This window comes from Ipomoea triloba, chromosome 8 (genome assembly GCF_003576645.1).
Source record: "Ipomoea triloba cultivar NCNSP0323 chromosome 8, ASM357664v1".
NCBI classification, from domain to species: Eukaryota; Viridiplantae; Streptophyta; class Magnoliopsida; order Solanales; family Convolvulaceae; genus Ipomoea; species Ipomoea triloba.
In genome coordinates, this window is record NC_044923.1 from 1,891,729 (window position 1) to 1,915,084 (window position 23,356).

At 35.2% G+C, this 23,356-nt stretch overlaps 3 protein-coding genes across 10 annotated transcripts; 1 reads left to right on the forward strand and 2 right to left on the reverse strand.

Annotated features, from left to right (window-relative positions):
• The first annotated feature begins 1,367 nt into the window (after positions 1-1,367).
• On the forward strand, positions 1,368-5,526 carry LOC116027408 (protein Brevis radix-like 1). 2 transcript variants are annotated; one of them, XM_031269010.1, is made up of 6 exons: positions 1,368-1,785; positions 2,144-2,289; positions 3,993-4,360; positions 4,485-4,614; positions 4,709-4,998; positions 5,124-5,526. In XM_031269010.1, exons 2-6 carry the CDS (start codon positions 2,182-2,184, stop codon positions 5,200-5,202), a joined length of 975 nt encoding a protein of 324 aa, XP_031124870.1. In that variant the 5' UTR covers positions 1,368-1,785; positions 2,144-2,181; the 3' UTR covers positions 5,203-5,526. The 2 variants fall into 2 exon arrangements, with proteins under 2 accessions (XP_031124870.1, XP_031124871.1); XM_031269011.1 differs by lacking the exons at positions 1,368-1,785; positions 2,144-2,289 and adding an exon at positions 3,044-3,344.
• LOC116027407 (cyclin-dependent kinase F-4-like) lies at positions 4,611-11,815 on the reverse strand. 7 transcript variants are annotated; one of them, XR_004099970.1, is made up of 19 exons: positions 11,680-11,815; positions 10,416-10,677; positions 9,670-10,246; positions 9,509-9,587; positions 9,355-9,423; positions 9,187-9,276; positions 8,965-9,103; positions 8,193-8,295; positions 8,060-8,112; positions 7,869-7,935; positions 7,683-7,791; positions 7,456-7,521; positions 7,208-7,276; positions 7,023-7,086; positions 6,791-6,937; positions 6,528-6,559; positions 6,345-6,423; positions 5,839-6,113; positions 4,611-5,014 (listed from the first exon to the last, which is right to left on the reverse strand). XR_004099970.1 is itself a non-coding variant. In XM_031269009.1 (18 exons), the coding sequence occupies exons 3-18, from the start codon at positions 9,675-9,677 to the stop codon at positions 5,905-5,907; spliced, it is 1,380 nt and encodes a 459-aa protein (XP_031124869.1). In that variant the 5' UTR covers positions 9,678-10,246; positions 10,416-10,677; positions 11,680-11,815; the 3' UTR covers positions 5,631-5,904. The 7 variants fall into 7 exon arrangements, 6 of the variants coding, with proteins under 6 accessions (XP_031124869.1, XP_031124863.1, XP_031124868.1 ...); XM_031269009.1 differs by lacking the exon at positions 4,611-5,014 and having other exon boundaries at positions 5,631-6,113; positions 6,791-6,934; XM_031269003.1 differs by lacking the exon at positions 4,611-5,014 and having other exon boundaries at positions 5,641-6,113.
• Positions 11,816-12,856: 1,041 nt separating this feature from the next.
• On the reverse strand, positions 12,857-21,330 carry LOC116026616 (mechanosensitive ion channel protein 10-like). Its single transcript, XM_031267946.1, has 6 exons — positions 20,364-21,330; positions 19,290-19,609; positions 14,769-14,892; positions 14,388-14,681; positions 13,470-13,672; positions 12,857-13,188 (listed from the first exon to the last, which is right to left on the reverse strand). Exons 1-6 carry the CDS (start codon positions 21,267-21,269, stop codon positions 12,915-12,917), a joined length of 2,121 nt encoding a protein of 706 aa, XP_031123806.1. The 5' UTR covers positions 21,270-21,330; the 3' UTR covers positions 12,857-12,914.
• Positions 21,331-23,356: the final 2,026 nt, after the last annotated feature.

The following is a 23,356-nucleotide window of genomic DNA, read 5'->3' on the forward strand; positions in this document are numbered from 1 at the left end:
CAGGGTGTATTACCATGATTTTGAGTTGAACAGATCCTAACTTTCAAATTATTTGTAGGCTATTGATGCAATAAAAAGACTACAATCATTAAAATTTCAAATATATACATTTTTTTTCTCTTTTTTGCCTCTTGCAATTATATTCTGATCCAGCATTCTTTTTCTTTGCTTAAAGAGATGTTAGAGCTATATAGGGGAATAAAGCCAGACAACACTAGCAGGTTTAAAGACAAAAGAGAAAAGGGGAAAAAAATCACTCACACACACACTACCAAATTGTAAGAAAATGCAGCACTTAAAAGAGCAAACCCTAATCAAATTAAATTTGCAATTCAGTTTTGATGAACAGGAAAATTTGCAACTACTAGAGAGTATGAACTAGGTAAATCATGCTCCTGTGTAATAGTTCATAAATCACATATGATAGTTAAATCGTACTAGGAATACTATGTGTAACATATCCGACTAAAAGAGGGTTGACAAGAATAAAACTTGTAAGTTGTGGATACAAAAGTCGTGCTTCACTCATTCGATTGTCCCTTTCAGAACTACTCTATATTTCGTTGTTTTAAAGGGAGGGGAACCCCAACCCACAAAAATTAAACTAGCTATTAGCAACGAAAACACATTTTTGCCAATGAACGACCAATTTGTCATCACTTAAAAACCATAAAAGGGGAGAGGGGGGTTCTCCAAAACCCATAGGGCTTGAGCATGAAATGAGGAAGCACTCACTAGACACACTAGAATTTCAATTTCCCTTTGTCACTAGGCTACAAGATTTTTAATAATATGTTATATGTTAGGATTATTATATGTATTCTAATTTAATTGATATACACTATGCCACTATGGGAACTTTTAATATTCCACATTTTCATCATATCTTGTTAGGCTACATAAATATATTAATTAACCTAACCTTACCCTTTTTGGATTAGAAGGCTTTAATCTATGTATGCAAATACTAGGTAATTGTTCTAATATAAGATAGTATGTTGATGATATAAAGTCATTTGGATACAATAATTAATTATTTTTTTAATAGATAGTCGGTAAATAAAAAAGTGAGATTTTCTGCAGCTGCTGCGATCCTATGATCATTTCCCATTGTTTATTAATTATTGATTTGTTAATACGGTTGATTATTAAAATAAACACTGATCAGCTAATGATGTGATTTTGCAACCAATGAAGACTGCTATCCAATTAAGAGATGACGCGTGTCCTAAACCCCACTCCACCTGGACAGGTGGGCCATCATGTCTCCGCTAATCAAGACCATAAAGCACCCATTTGTCCAAATGATCATTCGATAACAGCGTCCAATCACTAAAGCGCACCGAACAATACCTTCACTGCACGGCTCCTCTCTATACATATACTCACGATTTCCGTTATATAACGACGAAACCACTTCTCTCTTTGTCTCCATTCCCTTCAATTCCTCTCTCGTTTCGCCTTGAGAATCTATACTATACATACAGCCCCCTGTATCTATATCTACACACGCGCGCACACGTTTGTTTGTGCTGTTCTGCTCTGTTTTTCTGTGTGTTGATGTAGTCGCCGGAGCTGATAATCCGAGAATTCCGAGTTCCGGCGCCGGAGACTCGGCGATTTTTTCGCCCTGGAAGCTCTCAGCCGAGCTTAATGCCGGAGAATTTCAGCGGTCGCGGAACCGATTGCGCCGATTTCTCTCCTTCCTTTTCGTCGCCGGAGAATCGCAGGGAGTGAAGAGGAAGGAGCGAGCGATCGTCTTCGTCGACGTCGGAGAAATTCGAGGTGAGGTTAAAATTATTTATTCCGTTGTTGAAATTATTGTATTAATCAATGAAACGTCACCGTATATCATTTGCGGGGAAACCGGCATGAGATGCAGAGCGTGTGCGCGGGTTGCTTTTTGTCTATTTGTCGATTCAATGGCCGCTGTCTAGTCTCTGACACAGCGACTGATAAAGCGATTAGTCATTCATTCTAATTTTTATTTTTAGACAAAAGAAATAAATTACTCAAACACGTACAGTGTGCTTCATTATTTCATCCGAAAATTGAAGTTGATTTCGTTCAAATTCGTTCTGTGAATTTCATCGATTGTTACAGTATACTTCTGTACTTCTTACAGATTTATTGCTTTTTTCAGATAAAAAATATATATTTTAGGAGAGCGATAGTGAGGAGATGTTGACGTGCATCACGTGTAAGCAAAAGAATGATGACGATGACGGAGAGGAAGGCCCCCGTGGAACGCCCGGTACAAAGGACGCCGTCAAAAGCCTGACGGCACAGGTTCTTATCCTACTCCCTTCCCTACTATATTATTATTGGTCTTCCCCACCTTGTCAAATAAATAAATAAATATATATATATATTGGAAACCCTTGTCAAATATTATTAGCAAACAAAAATATGAGAGAGTTGTCACGTAAACGTGTAGGTAAAAAAAAAAAGAGGAAAAAAGCAAAAGGTTAGATGGACTTGCTCCAAACTTCTTAAAGTAAAAGTCGGGTTTGGAGCAACAATCCCACTCAAGTTACTTGAGTTGATAGATTGGTAACAACAATGTTATACATGTCAACTACGAGGAGCTTTGCCAATTAGGGTCACACGCAAGTTTATCTTGAGCATATTCTCAAATAGCGAACCTTTTAACTATGGGCAGCTTTGCTAGTTAGGGTCACACGGAAGGTTTATCTTGTGTATACTCTCAAATAGTGAGTACGGTTTTTTTAGTCACTAAAAAAGGACTGCTTTGAACCCTTAGGTGTAAAGGTTGGGATCAAACTCAGTCTTTACACATAACTATGTACGTGCAAAAAATGATTAAAAGTGAGAAAAAAAATAAAGAAGAAAGACCTAATAAGATGATTAAGGAGATTCTTCTTAGTCTTTGCATGCAAAGTGCAAAACACTATTATTTTGTAACGCTGTACAGTGCCCTCCATTTTGTGGGGCTCACTGGTGGTGTTTGCTGTTTGGGCCTACCCAATGTAAACAATTAGGCTTCAGTTTCTATGCCTTGGATCTGGTGAATTTGGGGTTGTTTTTTCCCATCATTGGGTTTGATTGGATTGATGATCTAAAAACGTTAAAAGAAACAAAAAGGGGAAAAAATCTTGGATTAAGACATAGCTAATTCTATGATTAAAGGTATTAGGTGGCTATTTGTTTCACTATGGTTAGTGGACAAAAATAGGTCTGCAACCACTCGATGACTCCAGCAGAGCAATCTTTAATGGTGGAAAGGTTGAGGGTATTTTCTATAGAAATGAACAGTGTTCCCCTTTGCTGTCAAGACCCAAAAAGCCATGTTCAGAACATCAACATTGAGACATATAGTCCAAGTAACTTGCTGCCTTTCCGTCTTTTGCATCACTCCTTTTGCTTTTCAGTAGTTCTATCCTTTACAAAATCTTCCAAGCTGGAAGAAAATCTTTCCCTGATCCCTTTGGGGATTGCTCAGGATGGGAGTAGTTTTCTTTTTTATTTATTTGTTTGTTTGTTTTATTTTTATTTACATGTGAATGTGTTTTGGTCAAATCTCCCTAGAATGTGAGTAAAGACAATGTTCATGTCTGGTAAAGAGCTATCAATGTTCCTTTGACTTGACCCACCTTTGAATTCTTGTCCTCCCACTCACTGTGCTCCCTCCTACTCCCAGCTACCATGTTAGCAATTCAAATCCATGAATGCCCTTTATGACACACACAGTCAAATGCTTGCACAAAATCAACACTGTTTCTTGTACCTTGGAACTCCTATAATCTCTTGCCATAGCTAGGAATCCTATGTTTCAAGTTTATTTGCAAAACCTTAGCAAAATGCCCTGCTAGAGGTGGCTTTGTGTTTTAAGATTGACTGAATGGCATTGATTAACAGGACTAAGTTGCTAGAATAATTTTGTGTAATGGTCATTGTGTTCATGTTTTAGGTGTAACAAATGGCAGCTCTCATTATGCTAAAATGTATGGGTTTTGGTGTTTGATTTACAGATAAAGGATATTGCATTGAAGGTGTCTGGAAGTAAAAGCAAGTCAAGCACACCAACCAGCAGTTATAGGAAAGGGCATAGGCCATATCCTGATTTTGATACAATCTCCGAGGATGTTCCATACACATACCAGCCTGGGAGCTCGAGCTCTACACCGGCTTGGGATTTCACAAATCCTGCTCATCACCGGACTCCTCGACCCCAGTCGAGATTTGTTGGTGGTGGAGACTCCGTCCCCCAGTCTGGTGAATTGGTCCTGGAAGAAGACAGAGAGCCCAAGGAGTGGACAGCTCAGGTGGAGCCTGGAGTTCAGATCACTTTTGTGTCTCTCCCAACTGGCGGGAATGATCTTAAACGAATCCGTTTCAGGTACTATATGTGAAACCCCTTCAGAATATTGTTCAAATGTTACTAATATTCAAATTCCTTAATTCTTGTCAATCTTTCTCTGGTTTCCTATTTGAAACTGACAAGTGTTTTTGGATATTTGAAGCCGGGACATGTTTGACAAATGGCAAGCTCAGAGATGGTGGGGAGAAAACTATGACAGAATCATGGAGCTCTATAATGTTCAAAGATTCAATCAGCAAGCATTTGGCACTCCCTCGCACTCTGAGGCTGGGGTAAATTGAGCTTCACCTTACAGAATTACAAACTGTGAACCAGATTTACTTAAGCTTACAAATTTTACAATCTTTTATATGTATATATATACAGAGAGATTCTACTTATTCCCGGCTGTCAATAAGGGAGAGCCCTATGATAGCTCCTGCATCAAGGAATTACTATAAACCTAGCTCAAGTGGTTATGGTGGTGGTGGTGGCCCCCCAATGTCTTCTATGGAACCATCACGGATGACGACTGACTCTAGAGATGAGCCAGCAGTTTCAGTTAGCAATGCCAGTGAAGTGGATTCAGAATGGATAGAAGAAGATGAACCCGGGGTGTATATAACCATCAGACAACTAGCTGATGGCACCAGAGAGCTGCGCCGTGTCAGATTCAGGTATTTCACTCTTCTCCTATTGAGTCCAAGAAACATGAAACCATCACAAAAGCATATATAAATAATAAACTACAGCTTCTATCCTTGTATTGATAATTTGACCTCTGTTTTCATGTTTCACACAGTCGAGAAAGATTTGGGGAGGTAAATGCGAAGACCTGGTGGGAACAGAACAGGGACAGGATACAAGCTCAATACCTTTGAACTATAACTCTTTTCCTATTGGCATTCATTGAGAGATTGAATGCTCAATGGAAATGGAAAAGGAAAAATTTTGCCTCTGCATCTAAGGGGATGCAAATCGCCTCTCCCATGTGGAGATGGCGTTACGGTTCAAGTTCACAACCATTTTGAGTGATTAAAAAAAAAAAGACTAGACAACGACTACAGTGCGAGCATGTTTGATATTTATACTTCTTCAATTAGAATGGCTTCATTCAACAAGGCAGTCACTCTCTTGACGAGTTTTAATGTTTCATTCAATTTTGGTCGCTGATAATTTTATGGCTTCATTCAATATTTTGCAAATTCTTTTTGTGCTTTGTTTTGCCTCCCAAGTTGTTGCTTCAATGGCTACAAAAGAAAGATGTTTGATAGGCAATATAAACGGCTGTTTCTATTGTACAACTTTCTGGGCTCAAGGAATCAATGGTATAATGTTTACTAAACTCCAACACTTCCAATGGTGTTTATATCCAAAAAGACACTTTGAAGATTTTACCACAACATAATTTCTTAATCATAGACTAGTAAAAATGAAACAACAGTTTGGTCTACTAATTGGAACAGAGCACAGGAGGGGGAGGCACGCATAAAAGTGGATCAAATAATCAAACTCACAAATTTAGCCAGACACGAAGGGCAGCATACTCGAGCACCATCATGAATCAATGTTGTATCTAATCTTCAGCCCGTCACTTTCCTTGTCGAAGCCCTTCCTGGAGGAATGGCCCGAGATCTTCCATGGGGCACCCTGGTTTGCGAATGCCACCCTCCGGCCTTCGGAGGCTGAGGCGACAGTTGTTTTACAGGTGGTCTACCGGAGCCAATATTTAGGTTTGTGAACTTCTTAGCTGCATTCGAGACTTGACTAGGCTTCACCGTGGGGCCTGGCACTGCCAAGCAAAAGCACATTTACCACATCAATTCGAGCAATACTAGAAATGCATAAAGTGTTTAGTTTTCAATATTTGGTCTTTCCTAACAATTACATAAACAAATTTAACTACACTTCCCACAGAGAAGAGAAGAGTACAACCATGAATCCATGATATGGTATGCAAAAAGGATTCCATCCTAACTATTTATGTGCACAAACTGAAATTTCACTCTTATATGTAACTCACTGGGAAGATTCCTTGCGGGTGGTTGATATTTAGATTGCTGCTTCAGAGAACCCTTAAGAGGTTTATTGGTTATTGCATCCTGGGAATATAATAATATATTGTTAACAATGTTATCTGAACTAAACTCAATAACCGGAAGAACTTACCGCAACTGTGTAAAATACAACTATGAAATATACCAACCTGAGAGTTTATTTCCGACTTTCTTTGTATACCTGTAAAAAAAGTATTGAGATGGATGTTTTTTGGATATCAGAAATCTTTTTTGTCCTAAACTGTAAAGAAAGATCTTCATGAAAGAAGCCAATTGATTCTTGTGTGGTTTCTCATGATAATTTTAGCCTATTTCTATTTTTAATCAGTTCTAGCTTTAGATTTTTAACTTTATTTCAAAAGTATTAGCTCTAGATTGTTTTAAAAAATTAACACAACACATTATATGTTACCCGCATTCAAGGATGCATGTGACTTGAGAGATGATGTTTTACTCATGGACTTTGGATTGGAGATAGTCCCAATGGACAACCTATTGCCCTTTTGCTCCGATGCATCTGTTGTTCTAGTTGAAATGAACCCAATATTATTGCGCCCTACTGTTAGCAAATGACATTGAAAGGAGGTTAGAAAACAATGAAGGCTGGCAGGATGCATCACAGTGAGTAAGATAAAAAAACAAACCAGATTGGGTGGTTCTTGAGAGGGCTACACCAGACCGCAGAGATGGTGGAACATAGATGCAACTCTGTCAGAAAAAAAAAACATACAAAGAGTTATATCTCTTTATAACACTGTGCATATTAAATATTAAATACAAGAAAAAAGCACAGTGAAAGAATGGAGGCATCACAGGAGAAATAGGCAACCTGAAAGAAAGGATGCTGAAGGACCTCCACAGCAGTTGGCCTCTTGCAGGGATCCCATGAGCAAAGTGACTATAATAAAGCAACACATGAAAAAGGAATAAGTGGGCTTGTAGCACCATAGGGAAAATAAGGCGGGAGGGGGAGACATGCCAATTTACAAATTCCAAATGTTGTTCCAATCCAAAAAATCCACATCTGTCAAAAGGCAAATAGAGAAATGATGACAAGTGTTTGTAAAGAGAACTTACTGTAATAAGATTAATAGCGTTCTCACTAGCAGATGGTATCAACACTGAAAGATGCAAACCAACAGCCTACAACATATAACATAATATAAGATTAATCAATATACAAATCTAATAAAAAAAAAATCAAATCCAAGGAAATGTAGAGTACAAACTGACTCATGGCATCTGGTAAAGCTTGAAGCACTCATTCACACATGTGGAGGGGGAAGAAGGGATGAACAACTCACCTGTGGAAACTGGTAGCCAATAGAATTGGCAAGTTGAAGTCCCTCAGACCATTCTGTCATTGTTGGTGAGCCTAATACACTGCATATTTTGTAGATTTCATCTGCTTCACTGCATTGATAATGATACAATCCGTTAACATCAATGAGAAAAATAACAAGGAGAATAAAAATATCCAAAAGATTTACTTTAAACCCGGAAATAGAGGATGCTTTGTAAACAATTCAGCCATAATTGCACCCATTGCCCACATATCTGAAACACAAAATACAAAGTAAATCATGCATCAGGAAGAGAGGAAAATGTAGGGGTGGGGAGGGGATAATAATACCAGTGAGAAAGAGAGAGAGAAGTGTTTTAGTTCTGAATTCATACATACCAACAGCAAATCCATATGTTGTTGACTGGAGAAGAACTTCAGGAGCCCGATACCTGCAATATCACCTTTGAGTTACTGATCTTCATCTAAAAAGAGGGGAAAAAATAACAAAGGGTAAACAGTAAATGTTCACCAGCGTGTTGAGACGTATCCTGTATATGGAGGTTGAGAATTGATCTGACGGGCAAGACCAAAATCAGCAATTTTAATTATATCTTTTGAAACCAACAAGTTCTCTGTTCAACCATCAAAATAAACATTATTTTAGAACTGACCAGATGACAATTACAACAATTGCATAAATACTTAGTTCATGGTATATATTTCAATCAGCCAAGTTCATACAGGAAACACAGATTTTTGTAAGATTCAGTGGCATACAGAATTGTAATGCAAGTTTAGTTTTCTAACATAAATATGGCACATATCCCACAAGAATTTTGTGTAGAACCAGTGACCACACGCTTCTGAAGTACACTTAACAGTAGCACAAATATAAGCTCAAAGATCATCAACAATAAAACCAGCAGCGAATCAAAGTAAAATACTATTTCATAGTTTATAAACTTAAGAAATTATGATAACATTTCATTTAGAATGCATGTATGGCATGTTGAACAATTTCACAGTGCTGCAAAATTCAACATCTTAAAAGAGAATTAGGAGGTGTAAATCAAATTACTAATGTTCATAACTCATGGTAAAAGGTGAAAGAAAAACCAAATAAAAGCTCAGAAGGTTAAATATAAAGGAAGTCAACTGAAAAGTCAGCATTAGCAGCTTATTGATAATCATCAGTATCTTTTTAGTGATTGGATATCAAAAGTCGGTCAAAAATATGTTCTTACAACAGCATACATATATTATACTTCTATATCAAAAGGAGATAAAATTCAAATAACTACCTGGCTTAAGGTCACGATGAAAATATCCCCGTTGATGCATGTGTGCAAGACCTTGAAATACTTGGAAGCACCAATTTTTAATTTCAGCTTCTGAGAAAAGCTTTACTCTGTCCTTCATAAGCTGGTACAGGTTACACTCCTGGAAGGTGTTTAAAATTTTTTAATACTGCTTAAAACCTATAGCAAAGAGAAATAAAAAACCATGTAACAAGCACCACGTACCATATATTCAAACACAAAAAACAAGACGTCATGTTCCCTAATTACTTCCTTGAGCTTTACAATATTTGGATGGCTCATTCTCCTCAATGACTGCGAATGAAACAAATGTCAATTTTATCTATGACAGAGGGAGGTCATATTAAAGGAAAATGGGAAATTTTGTTTTACCTTGACTTCTCTCAAGTTTACACACTCCTCCCATGAATAATATTTCTTCTTCATTTTTTTTATTGCAACCTGTTCAGCAATAATGTTTAATGGAAGATCTGATATAAAAATAAAAAGCTAAAGGTCAGGTTTTAAAGATGAAAGTAGCACACACCACATCACCAGTTTGCTTATTTAATGCTCGCCAAACACTTCCAAATGTACCATTACCAACTTCCTTGATTATATTATACCTGCAGCAAGCCATCACAGGTTAATTGGGAAAAAGAGAGAGAGAGAGAGAGACAACGGCGGTGGAAGTAGAAATCAACTGACCTGTCCATTTTTTATTACACTGGAATGTAGAAGACTTATTATTTGTAGAAGATGAAGAACACACACATAGACTATGCATACGTATTCTGCCTACGTTAGACAACTCGAAAATAGAGCTACTATATATAAACTGCTGTCCTGGCTGATTCAGGAAAATCTACCACTGACTTTACACTGGCTTGCAAATAACAACAAAGCCACCAAGATTATGTTGGGTGGATTTGACTTCTGTCGTGACATAAACCACACCAAAGACCTCAAAGCAGTAACAAGGTAAGACAAGGGCTATCAACCACCTTGATATCACCCAGGTACTAGTTGAAGCACAATGCAGTCCAGTGACAGATTTGATTCTTAATTCCAGATAAGTTTCATAGTGCCTTCTAAAACAGAATTGGAAACTCCTTTCATACGATTCTTCAGAGTTCAAACAAGTGAATCATGTTCTTGGCAGGCACCCTTCAAGAGAAAAGACAGAGACGCATACAGAAAGAAGCTAACTCTAAGAAAGAGTAATCTAAATTTTACAGGTTACTGATGTTTAGAAACATCATTAATTTGCTTGCAGAATTTATTCCTGAAACAGAAGAAAGAGAGATTACAGACAGGGTTTGGATACATAAAGACTAAGAGGTGAACAAGAAACAAAAGTGATATCTCAAAGGATCTCAAATGAGTTCTGAATTGGCAAAGCATTAGCATTAATGAAATTGCACAAGAGAGTAAACAGCATAGCGAAAACTTACATCAGAACACTTGTCAAGTAGCTCAAGATGTCCAACGCCTATCGTAGAAAGTATTCCCATGTGGCCCTGTACTGATCATTCAAAGCAAGCTGCTGGCTAAGTGAAATTGACAAAGGAAACAATAAGAAGATCCCCTTGGAAGTGAAACCACCAATATGCACTTCCGGCAATGAAAATACTTGACAGCAGCAATCTGAACAATGGCACACTCCCTCCATGTCCTAAGTGATTTTAATCCCTTGCAATCGGAAACTAACACAGCCTGAAATATTACAAAGTCTAAAAATATATATTTATTTAAACAATTGTAAACAACCATCTAACTAAGTAAGCCTCAACTTTATCTTTTACTTCTGATAATTCATAAACTAGACTGAACCTCAGTATAACAGGGATGACCTTCCAGATAAGTAGATTAGCATAATTAAACTTATAAATACTGATGGATACAATCTCTCACATCAAGTAATAAGCATTTGTTTTAAGCCGCAAATTAATCCTATAAGGTGCCAAGTACGTTCTCAAACAGAAATGAGCAAGTCAACTCTAAATTTCCAGCCAAAAACTGCATTCATTCTCCCAAAGAATGCATGCCGACTAAATCAGAATATAACAAATACAAAATAAAAGATTAAAAAGAAAAAACCAGCTACAGATTTCAATGCACCACGAAAGGCAATGATCTGGCCACCAGAAAACAAGTCTCTGTTCCTCCAATCAAAATCTCATTCAATTCAATGAATAACTAGCACTTATATATAGTTTCTGAGGCTTTCAAATGCAATTATACATATGATAGAACAAAAATCAACACGTGTACTACATCAAAGCCAAAACATTCTAACACATAAAATCGAATAAAAACCTGCATTCTCAAGCAAAACATCAACGAACGAATGAATGTCAAAGCAAAAACATTCTAACATCATAAAATCGAACAAAAACCTACAATCAAAAGCAAAACATCAACGAACGAACGAATGTCAAAGCAAAAACATTCTAACACCATACAATCGAATAAAAACCTACATTCTCAAGCAAAATATCAACGAACGAACGAATGTCGATGTCAAATTCAGGACAAAGAAAAAAAAAACGGCAAATCTAGATTCCAGGAGCAGCCAATTCAAAGCTCCCAATCCAATAAGCTCGAATCCGATCACAGAAGCAAAATTTCACATATACAGAAACATTCGTATTCGTATACACATTAAACATGCGTATGCGTGCACGAATTATACGTGATATCGATAGAGAGAGATACCTGAAGAGGATACGGCATAAGCAAGGGGAACCGGATAATCCAGAGGCCAGAGCTATACACTCTACCCCAGCCCGGTAGTTGTGATTCGTGAAAATTGTTTGTATTCTGTATCCCGTTACCCGCGTATCTCTTTATATATGATGACGACTGCGATGATGTTGTGATGATGCGATGTTGGCGATCCCCGCTCTTTTTACCTTTTTTTTTTAATCCCCGGTTTACGGAGTAATTTTGGAAAACTAGGGGAGCAATGTGTAATTATTCGTAACTTTTGGGTAGGTAAATCTAATATTGGAATATAAGAATATTCTTTACTTTGTTTATTTCTTAGGCCATTCATTAGAGGTGTCAAAGTACGCCGAAGCCCGCGGATTAAGACGGTAGAAAATTTGGCCCCCGAAAATGCAGGTCTAACAGGCTTGGCCCACGGTGGGTCACAGCATACGCGGGCAAGCCCACATGGGTTGTGAGGCGACTGGCAAAAGCCCGTCAAAAAGTCCGTGATGGGGCGGACCTAATGAGGTGGACTGATCGGCTGGTTCGGCCGACGTTGACACTCCTACTATTCGCAATAGTGATTTTTAAGTGATTATATGAGGTTTTTATATCTAATTTTTCTTTTTTAAGGTGATTGTTCAATGCCTAATAATTTAAGCTTGATTTTTTAACAAATGGAAGAGTGATTTTTTGGTAGTTTTTCATAACATAAGGATTTTATTTCTGTCTCCACAGTGGGATCCACCAAGAAACTTATTTGAGGACCTAATTACATTTTTTATTCGATGTCTCATTGTATTCCCATGCATATGTGATTGGGTGGGCTATTTGATCATGTCTACTTTACAATTATATAAATTTAAAAGTACGACATAATATCACACAATACTATAAAAAATATAAAATGAAACTTTTATTTAGAATGAAAAATTCTATTACTTATTACACTACTCAATACAGTGATACACAGAAGAAATTTCTTTAACAAAATACGTACAATAAGACAAATGTATTATCATTTGAATTTAATTTCACAAAGAAACCTCGCAGAAAACACCAACCAATTAAAACCATAGTATAATAAATAGATGGGTGGATGAAATTAGATTTTTTTTTACATACTACACTGGTATATATATATATATATATATATATATATATATATATATATATATATATATATATATATATATATATATATATATATGATTATAAAGGAGTAGTAAAGCTTGAAGAAGCTAACGATGGGGGATTGGCATGGTGAAATTGGGGGTGTTGAATTGGGTAAGATGGACCTCTTGAGGCAGGAGACTATACTTGATGCTAAGGCTCTCAAAGATCCTCTTCAGCTCAAGAACCAGCTCGGTTATGCGATTGTTCCTATCCCCATAGTTCTGATGGTTGATTGTGTGTTGAACACTTAGAAACATTTTCAACACACTCACATTATCCAGTCCCTTCACCACCACTGAGTGCTTTGGGTTCCAGTACTTTGGCTTGCTCTCAATGTACCTAACATCATCATCATCAATACAATCTACCAAAGCATCATGGCTAAAAATTCTTCAATTTTTGTTCACTTCTTTTTTCTCAAGTATTTTTCGAACCTTCCGGAGATCGAAAACATTTCCAACAACTTTTGGATGTTTGAAAATTTTGTGATTTTTGGATCTCTAAGAGATGGGAAACATCATTTTCGATCATTTTTAAATGATCGAAAATCTTGTGCTTTTCAATTGTTCATTAAAATGCAAATGTGGATGTAGTGTAGGAATTTAACATATAATACTTACGTTTGTATGGCCTTCTTAAGTGCGATTATTGTCTCCATAGGAGTGTTGATGTCAATGTCGAAATTGATGGTATCACTCATCTCAGGGCTTCTGTAGAAGTTGCTGATGGGCTTCGTGATCAAAACCGCGTTAGGGTAATAGATTTTCTCATTGTCATAACGAAGAAACACCGTCGTCAGTATATTCATCTCCTCAACAATCATCTACACACAAAAAGTAACATTATGGGAAAATTGTAATTTTTGCCCCTTTATAATATGCCAATTATCAATGTCACCCCTGAATTATTAGTGGTGTAAATGTTGCCCCTCAATTTTTAAAAACGGTACATATATTGCCCCTCCCGTAACGAAGGAGGGGCAATATTTACACCACGGGAGGGGCAATATATGTATCGTTGTTGAAAATTGAGGGGCAATATTTAAACCACAATAATTCAGGGGTGACATTGATAATTGACATATTATAGAGGGGCATAAATTACAATTTTTCCTAACATTATTTATCAAGAACTAAATAATATATTTATATATACTTCTGCTCAAATGCGACTGCGTCTTAACGTGCGGGCGGTGATGCCGCTTAAAAAGGTACCAATAGAGTTAGAAAAACGCACAACAATGAAATTCACAAATACATCACAAAAACACACAACACACCCCAAAAAAATGCACCACACCTAATTGTGAATTATGAACAGGTGTGGTGCTTTTATGCATACCTAATGATGCGTTTTTGGTGATGTATACTTAATACATACTGTGTTTTTTGGTGTACTTTTGTTGCGTTTTTCCTAACACTATCCGTGCATATGTGCATAACTATTGATGCAACCGCATTGACCGCACGTTAAGGCGCAACTGCACCTAAATTAAGGTCTATATATGTGTGTGTTTGTGTGCATGCGCATAGAGATACCTGGACGCCGTCGATGACACAACGGTCGCCGATGTCGAAAGGGTGCATGACGAAGACGAAGACGATGGATTCGAAGACGGTTTTACACATGTTTTGGAATGTGAATCCCAGGAGAAGAAGTTGGGTGATGATGAAGGCGATAACCTTTGTGGATGCTAATCCCATGATTAAGACAGAAATCACAATTATAATCACACATACAACTGCACTTGCCAGCTTGTGTAGCTGTTGGACTGCTGTTTTTGTGTCGTTTAAGGAATGTGCAAGGAATTTCCGCTCATAGTATGCTCTAACCTTCATATCATCATAACCATGTTTCATTATTAATTAAAATTATTATTATGACATGATAAGATAATTGGATCAAATGTATAAACTTACCACCCAATTTCTAAAGGCGGACTTTGTTATCCACCCCGTCTCGAGGGCTCCTTCAAAGAGTGAGAATATGGTATGAATCTCTACTTTCTTCAAGAATCTCATAAGATCTTCCTCTTCAATGTACCTTAAATTTGTGAATGTCTATTTTAGAATATACTTCAAGAAAAATTCTAATCCATATGTAAAATGATAAACAATACAATAAAAATTCTATTAATACTTGTTACTAATGGAAAGTTCACTTGTTAATAGAAAAACGATATTAGAAAAAGTAAAAATTGTTTGATATAGATCAGATAGGCTCTAGTGTTTCATAAACAAAACATGACAATGCATGTGAAGAGATACTATCTAGTTGGTTTATTGATGGTTAAAATATTATTGGTCCCTACTTTTTTTAGTAAGAAAAGGAAGGGAAATTTCAAAGAAAGCAGTCGAAAACTATCTAACCGGTCTTTACTGGGATCTACTTGGCTCTTGGTATGCCAACTTTATCTTCTACTAAGACTCTGTGGACAAACTTTGAAGGCCCGTTTACTAACTGGAAATTTTCTCCAGTTTTTTGGAAATTTAGAAAACTGGAGAATAGAAATTAGAAAACATGTTTAGTAGCACAGTTTTTTATTTTGAAAACAGGAAATAATTTTTCAATTTTTTAGAAAACTGAAACACTATAAAAAACTGTTTTCTAAATGGAAAACAGAACCAGCTATCATCTATTAGACTATATGTCACTATAAACACGTACATTCTCACCATTATCTACTTACATATTTATTCATTACTATGATTACATTTATTATCATCTTCTTTTACTTATCATCATCTTCTATCTTTTCTACTTGCATTACTTATTTAAATATAACTTAGTTGATTATGCTTAAAATTATACATCATTCACATTATCAAAATTAAAAATTGAAATCTATACCACGTTTTATATTTGGATTGAACTCAATTGATTATTGGTTTGGATATTTTTAATTATGTTATATCAGATACAAGTTTGGTCCAGATATCGGATATCGAAATTTCACATATATATTATTTAGAATTCAAAATAAAAATTATATATTATATACATGTCATTCAAATGAATATATCCAAACATATTTCAAATATTAGCTCAAAAAATATTATTATTATCTAAACTAAATTTTATGTGAACTTAATAAATTATTGGTTCAAATATTTTTTTTTTTATATATTATATACAAATATAAATTTGGTTCTGATATCAAATGTAAATTTTTTACATATATTGGACTTAAAAGTAAAAAATATATCTATTCTATTTAAACCAAATATATTTTAAAATATTTTAAATATAAGGTTTAAAAATCACTCGAAATTAAACTTATTGTTAATTTTATAACGTTAATCTAAAAAAATAAATTTGAAAAAATAAGTGTTAGTAAACAAGTTTCTAAACAGAAAACTGGAAAATTAGAAAACAGAAAATAGAAAACAATTTTCTGTTAGTAAACAGACCCTGAGAGGCTTTGAAAACACAATCTCCGAACTATTCTAAAGAATGCGTTTAGCATGATGCTTTCCGCGACACTCTCATCCACTATACTTTTTCTATCATCCTCATTCGCTACACCTGTACAGGTGTAGCGGAAACACTTGTGTAAGTGTAGCTGATGTGTTTCTTTGTACTAGTGTTACGTTGTCACTATATTCAGTTTCTTATAAAGCAAATGGATAAAATACTTGTCCCCTAGTGTAACTATATTCAATCATATCACATAAGATTTGTATTTTTGAATTATTAATATATTGCATCATCAAATCATCATCCCATGTGGTATATACATAAAAAGGTGAAGGAATTTTAACAATTGATAGGTATCCTTTCAGCAATGCTTAGGGACATTCTTGTGGTATTGCGGTCCCTATGATTGTGTCCTCAGTTGCGTGTTCAGGTGTCAGGCTTTTGATAGTGATGACAACAAATTAGAAGATTTAGAGCCAAACAAATAAAGAGAATTATAAGTGTACAACATTATACTGTCTGTGGTTTATTGCTACATATATTGTTTGTAATTTAATATGATATGTTTTTTTATTTGTTGTCATCTCAAGATTATCATATCATAGCATAATCCTTAAAAAGAATATTATAGCACCGAACTAAAAGAATACAATTAATATAATATCAAAACTGAAATTTTAGAATCCAAAAGAGTAGTTCAAATGACAAAAGAGTTTCTTTAATTTGTGAGGAAGAACTCTGAAATAACCTGAGTTTGATTCTCATAATAACTGAACTGAAATTTCAGAACAACAAAATGAAAAGATAAAAATATCATAAAATTTTGTGAAAAAAAAAAAAGAAAGAAAAAAAATAAGAAAGAAAAAAAAGAAAAGAAAGCATGATGTATATATAGCACTACATATTTACAGGACCACATTAAGATACTGGAACCTCAATGAAGAAAAGTGTAAGCTAATTGAATACGATGTGTCAAAGAAGAATATGTGTGTATCGAAACCTCAATGAAGAAAAATGTAAGCTAATTAAATACGATGTGTCAAAGAAGAATATGCGTGTATTGACAATAAATTTAAAATTTCTAAGTGTTCAATTCAACGTTTTTTTAGTGAAACAAATATTAATAACAAAAAACGTTTAAAAGCTCATAAAAATAAATGAGACTTTCTAAAATTATACAATTAAACCTAGTTGGGTTTTAAAGAATACTATGTATTTACTAAAAATTCCAAATTGGATCAAACAAATGAAACTCCCATCCACTACAACTTCATTTGGGACCATACCATGTTGCATGCGCAAAAAGAATATGTGGGTGTTGTTGTATGTTGAGGATATATAATATATAAATATAAATGTGTTGTTCAACTATCAACTTAGTCTTTTAGTTGAGATAGATCATAGCACATATTTTAATTTGGTATCAGAGTTAATCACATGTCAAAAGTTAGCCCGCACACCTGAGAAGGCGTGTTGAGCATATATAATATATAAACATAAATGTGTAATATAACTATCAGCTTAGGCACTAAAGTTTAAGAATATATGCTATCTATGTCATACAACTTCAGCCAAATTAGTCGACAATTAGTTTGATAATCACAAAATTTTAAGTTTAACTCCTCATGTGAGCTATTAGATACCTATTAACCTTTTTATTGAGTCATCAGTCAACTATAAGCAACTTAAATTGATTTACCTTCTTGTAATATTTTGTCGGCTAAAATCACAACTCACAAGGCGAATTTTATTCAGAACACATTGATCTTCAGATAGCGACAGTAAACTTTCTCGTAAATCAAAGAATATATGGTCGGTAAAATTAAAAAAAATTATAAATCCTATTAGTTTTAATTTGGTACGTCACGTTTCCGTTTTGTTAATTCCAAACAGTCATTACCATCAAGCTGAAACAACAACTATATGATGACATGCATATGCAGCATGTACGATGAATGGACATCCACAATTAGTGGGAGCAATCATGAAACTCATAGGCATATACATTTGTAGTGTATCCGTTAATTCTGTGGTCCAAAATAAAATTTTCTAAAAGAATAGAATTAAATAAATTATCTAATGGTCCTCCGAAATCTATACATAGATAAGGGTAGCTAGGGCTTTCACGTTATAATATAATATCTAAAAAATTATTTGTAGGGCTTTCATTTAATAATACAATAAAAAATATTTTTATAAAAACTTTTAAGTTAATTTTAATCATTTAAATTATTGTGCTTTTCTAATGTTTGTCATCCCTCCATTACAAGAAAATAACAAAACACCTACAAATTTAATATGTAAAGTGTAAATATTTAGTATTTAAATTGTATATTTTGGATCCAGATTTATAGAATAATTTGGCATTTACTAGCTGCAATATAAATATATAATGAGTGATCCACTATTATTTGTTTAACATTTTTAATTCAACAAGCTAGTTAGGTAAAAAGTTAAACCTACACGTAGCGTTCCACATTGTAGGCATCTAAATAACCAAGGAAAAAGAAAAGAAGATTATAGGAACCAATCACCCATTTCTAGCATTTTTCTAATTGTGCGATTAATAATTATTACAAGCTTTAATCTTGAAAATCATGGCCACTTTCCTTCCTAATTTAATCATATCCATTAGCGGATTTCATCATTGGTCGGTGCATGATTACAAGAGAGAGAAGAATTGTTTGCCAAGCTAGTCCACAACACAATAGTATTTGCCTATGTTTCATTAACTTTTTATCCACCCAAAAAAAAAAACACTAACTAGCTATATAGAGTTATAGTATGAAAAAAATCTCAAAAAAACACATTAACTATATGGAGTAAAGTGAAAATAAAAACACTATGGCCTTGTTTGGTAAATAGTTATTAGCTGATTGAGTTAGATAGTATAACTAGTTGATAACATTAACTGGATTGTAAAAGAAATGTTTGGTAAATTAACTGTTAACTGATAATTGTTTAGTATAATTTCTTTTAGAGTTAACAAAAAAAGATTTGAGAGAGGATTATAGAAAACGTACTTGGCACCCGGTTTGGCAACATTCTTGAAGATCCTTTTGGCACACATTCTGGCTTCCCATTCGCTAGTAATCTCGTACTCACCAAACTCATCAACCTTTCTAGAGATCAAAGTTGACAGCCCAAAAGACCTCACATAATTCGCCAGCCTCTTCACGCTCCACGCCGATTTATTGCTCTCCATCGTTAGCTTCTTCAGCTTTTCCATGTCGATCCTCCGAGAATGCACCCTTCCCGACCCTGATAACGGACTCGATTCCCCCAGCTTCGCCGGCATCGACTTCGTTTGCGCCATGTTACGGAGATGTTGCAGGCCGTGGACCTATAAGCCGAGATCAATAACGTGTAAATTAAAGGAAAAATTTACGTTGTTCATCCCCAATTATAGAGGTATATTAGCTATATTGAGGTTAGATTAAAGGTTTAGATGGAAATTAACTGTCTTCAAGGGTTTCCTTTGTGGGAAAATGCCTAGGCTTATCAAAATTAAAAGTTTCTCCAATCTCCATTCGAGCTTATCCTATAAGATTTTAATTTCCTATTGAAGTTACCATTTGTTGAGATGAAGTGATTACCAGTAAGCTAAAAGTCATAGCTAGTAGCATAGCATCTTAAGTTTCGATAGCAGAATGTTGTACTAATGATCTAAGCAGCCACTTAACTCTTATATGTGATTTGTGAGTTATTTCACAATAGTGGGATTTACCCCTACACACCTTCAATCCCTCAGATCGTGACTATGGTGCCCTCGCCACCAAAAAAAAAAAATTAAAACATCCCTAATTGGGAGGTTGAGTGATCTATACCTCAAAAAGGTCATTATTTCTAAACAAATCTATTTAATTGAAATGAAACACATAATACAATAAACCTACCCTCTAATCAGCTTGGTTAGTGTGAGTGACCATTCACTCTCGTTCCTTAGGAATGTTGGAAAAATCAATCTAACCAGTGTTTTGCCCTTTAATTGGGCTGGTCAGATGCGAATATAGATTAGTCTAAATATGATACGAGCTAAGTACCTCTTACGGTTAGGATCTGCTTTAGAAGTTGACAAAAAATAATAATAAGCCTACCTTCTCATATGCAACGGTGTCCATGGGCGGGCCGGAGAGTGTCTCGAGGACGTAGTGGTGAAAAACACTCTCCTTCATGCGATCAAAGTAAGTGGTAACATGAAACGAAGAGGCCAGCACTTTCACCAGCACAATCTTGATCAACCAAACCGTGGCTCCAACAAGGACCGCCACCAAAGCCTGAAAAACTTTCTTCACCATCTTATTCTCCTTGTGCACTTGCCAATTAAACATGAAAGTCCACGCAAGAAGAACCAAGCCTAGCCACACGCAATTCTGGAAACTCTTCCTTAACCCATACACAAAATACATCACTTTCTCGCGCAGCATAAAGTTCCTCTCGATTAAGAACACCATGAACCGCACCACCCACCCCGAGACCAAACGGCCGCTGAAGATAACGAGAACGAGAAGGCACCATTTCCAGAGCTCTAAGCCCAGCCTGAAGCTGTGTTTGAGAGAGGAGATTGTGAGGGAGGAGATTAGACAGGTCATTATGATTAAGAACAGCCCCCATTCCACCACGGCTCTCCACGGGATCTTTCTCTTTTTCTTGAACAACATTCGGTCTCCGAATTCTCCGCTCACTGGTTCTTCCTCGTACTCGTCGCTGTCGGTGTCGTTTTGGGTCGGGTTGAAACGCTCGGAGTAGTCTCCGTCGCCGTCTCCGTCGTCAAACGGCGGTTTTTGGGTGGGTGGGTAGTGGCTGAAATCGGCGAGGCGGGTTTTGGGCTTGGAGAAGTTTAGGCGGTGAAGCTTCTGCAATCTTGGAGGGGGTTGTGAAGGATTAATGGGAGTTTCTGTTCTGTGGTTTTGCTGGGATTCTGAGGAATGGTTTGCGTAGCTTTGTTCTGCCGCCATGAACAGAACCACATGATCTGCTGGGTTTCCATCGCCGCCGTCCATGGCTACCACTTCCACCTCTAGTCTGTTCTCTGGATTAGATGGCTTACTAGAGCAAAAATGAGATGGCAGTCAAAGTGTATCTTTATCATTATGTCAAAATTTATAGAGGATCACCTCAAATTATTGTGTGGATCAGAAACGAGTTAAAATAATGTATACTATGGGTTAGAATAATGAAATTTTTAAAGTAACATAATGTATTTTATGAGTTAAAACAATGTACATTATGCTTTAGAATAATATAAATTATGAGTTATAAAAATGCATGTTGCAGTGGTGACATGAAAAAAAATTATTCAAAATAGAGTCGTTTTTAGATTGTGATATACATAACTGTGTGAATCATGGTTCAGACAATAACTATGAGTACGATCACGTTATGGGCCCTTTTTATGCATGCGGTTGTCTCTTCTTTTTGGTTTTTTTTTTCTTCTTTCATTAGTGCATAGGCACTGTTTGTAGTGCGCTGTTGATGGATCACAATATGACTGGTAATTCGCACGTTCTTAATGTAGTTAATTCGCAACGTTTACTTTATAATTTCTATTGGTTTATTATAATTATTATTATTTCACGCGTACCAAAATCAAATGCATATATGTTGCCAAACAAGTAAAACAACGCCTACAAAGTCTGAAAACAAAATGGAATAAATGCTCCCCTAATTAGGTGGAACGATTCTCATATTTATATATAGGCAGAATTTATACAGTATATACACTAGATTAGTGATTACAAATTTTATCCATTACAAAAAAAAAATAAAATAGAAAGAATATATTAACATATGTAAAATGCTTCTTTTCTTAATCGGTATGTTTTACCACCTAAAATTCCTCCTTGATATTACTTAATTAAAGGGCATATATACTAAATAAAAAAAATGTTGAATAATTAAAACATTTTTATTAGTAGAAATTGTTTTAATTTTTTTCCTAACTTAGGATGGTAAAAATATATAGTGAAAAGTGGATGGGTGCAGTGCCTAGCATTACACTTAACATGTATATATGGTAGTTATATGGGGGGTTTGATAGGCGTCATGGTTGCTTTTCTTCCTTAGGCACATGGAAACACAAACTTACCAATAATTGAGATCTGAATTCATAAACATAAAAAAGAGGCTCCATTTGGGATGGTAATTAATTCACCTAATCTTGCCAGATTTTTTGTCCCAGTTCCAATGGAGACTGTGATAATCCTCCCTGTTCGTTATTTTATTTTCCTTATATATGGGTTCCGATGCAGTTGGGTGTGTCCCGTACTCCCATGCGATTGTGCGGTTAAATCTGTGCTATTTATTCAAAGGTCATCAAGATAAATGAATAGTCCAGAATGAACATAAAAAAATACAATAACGTTATGATAATTTTACATATTTATTAAAAGCTTTAGGTGTGCCATTTCAGTAAGATCTGTTAAACTCTTTTTTGCTTTATTTTGTTTTGTTTTTGGTTTTGTAGGTACCTATTTCATTTAAAATAGGGCTCATAGTAACAACTTGAAGCCCATCTAAAGAAAGGCCCGTAGTTTTATTATGGATTATAGTCTATTTTGAATACCACTGATATGCTCATATGCATGCTCAATTTTAGTGTACAAAATTTTTTTTTTTTTTGAGTACTACTAACTCTATTACAATGTAGTATCTGTTCATAGCTACTTTCTCAACCTACTGAACCAAAAGGCCGAGAAAGGTATAGTGTAGAAAAAATTTATTTTTGAAGGTTCATTTTTAATATAATATATTAAAAATAGTTTTATAATATACTAAAAATAAACATTTATTAATAGTTCACTGTGTAATATGAATTATAATTCACAGTTTAATTTGCCAAGAAAGACATGTCAAATAGAGTTGTAATTATTCCAATTCTACCATACTATCAAACATGCAAAATATTTTCAACATGTCTATAAATATTATTATCATTAAAAAATATAAGAAAAGATATATGGTAGAGTTAATGAAAAGATAACGAAAGTTATAACGATAATGATATTTTTATCTAAAAAATTGTATAGTAACTCTAAAAACACAATGTACAAAACGGTTGATATAATTTTGATTAAGACTTATTATGTTT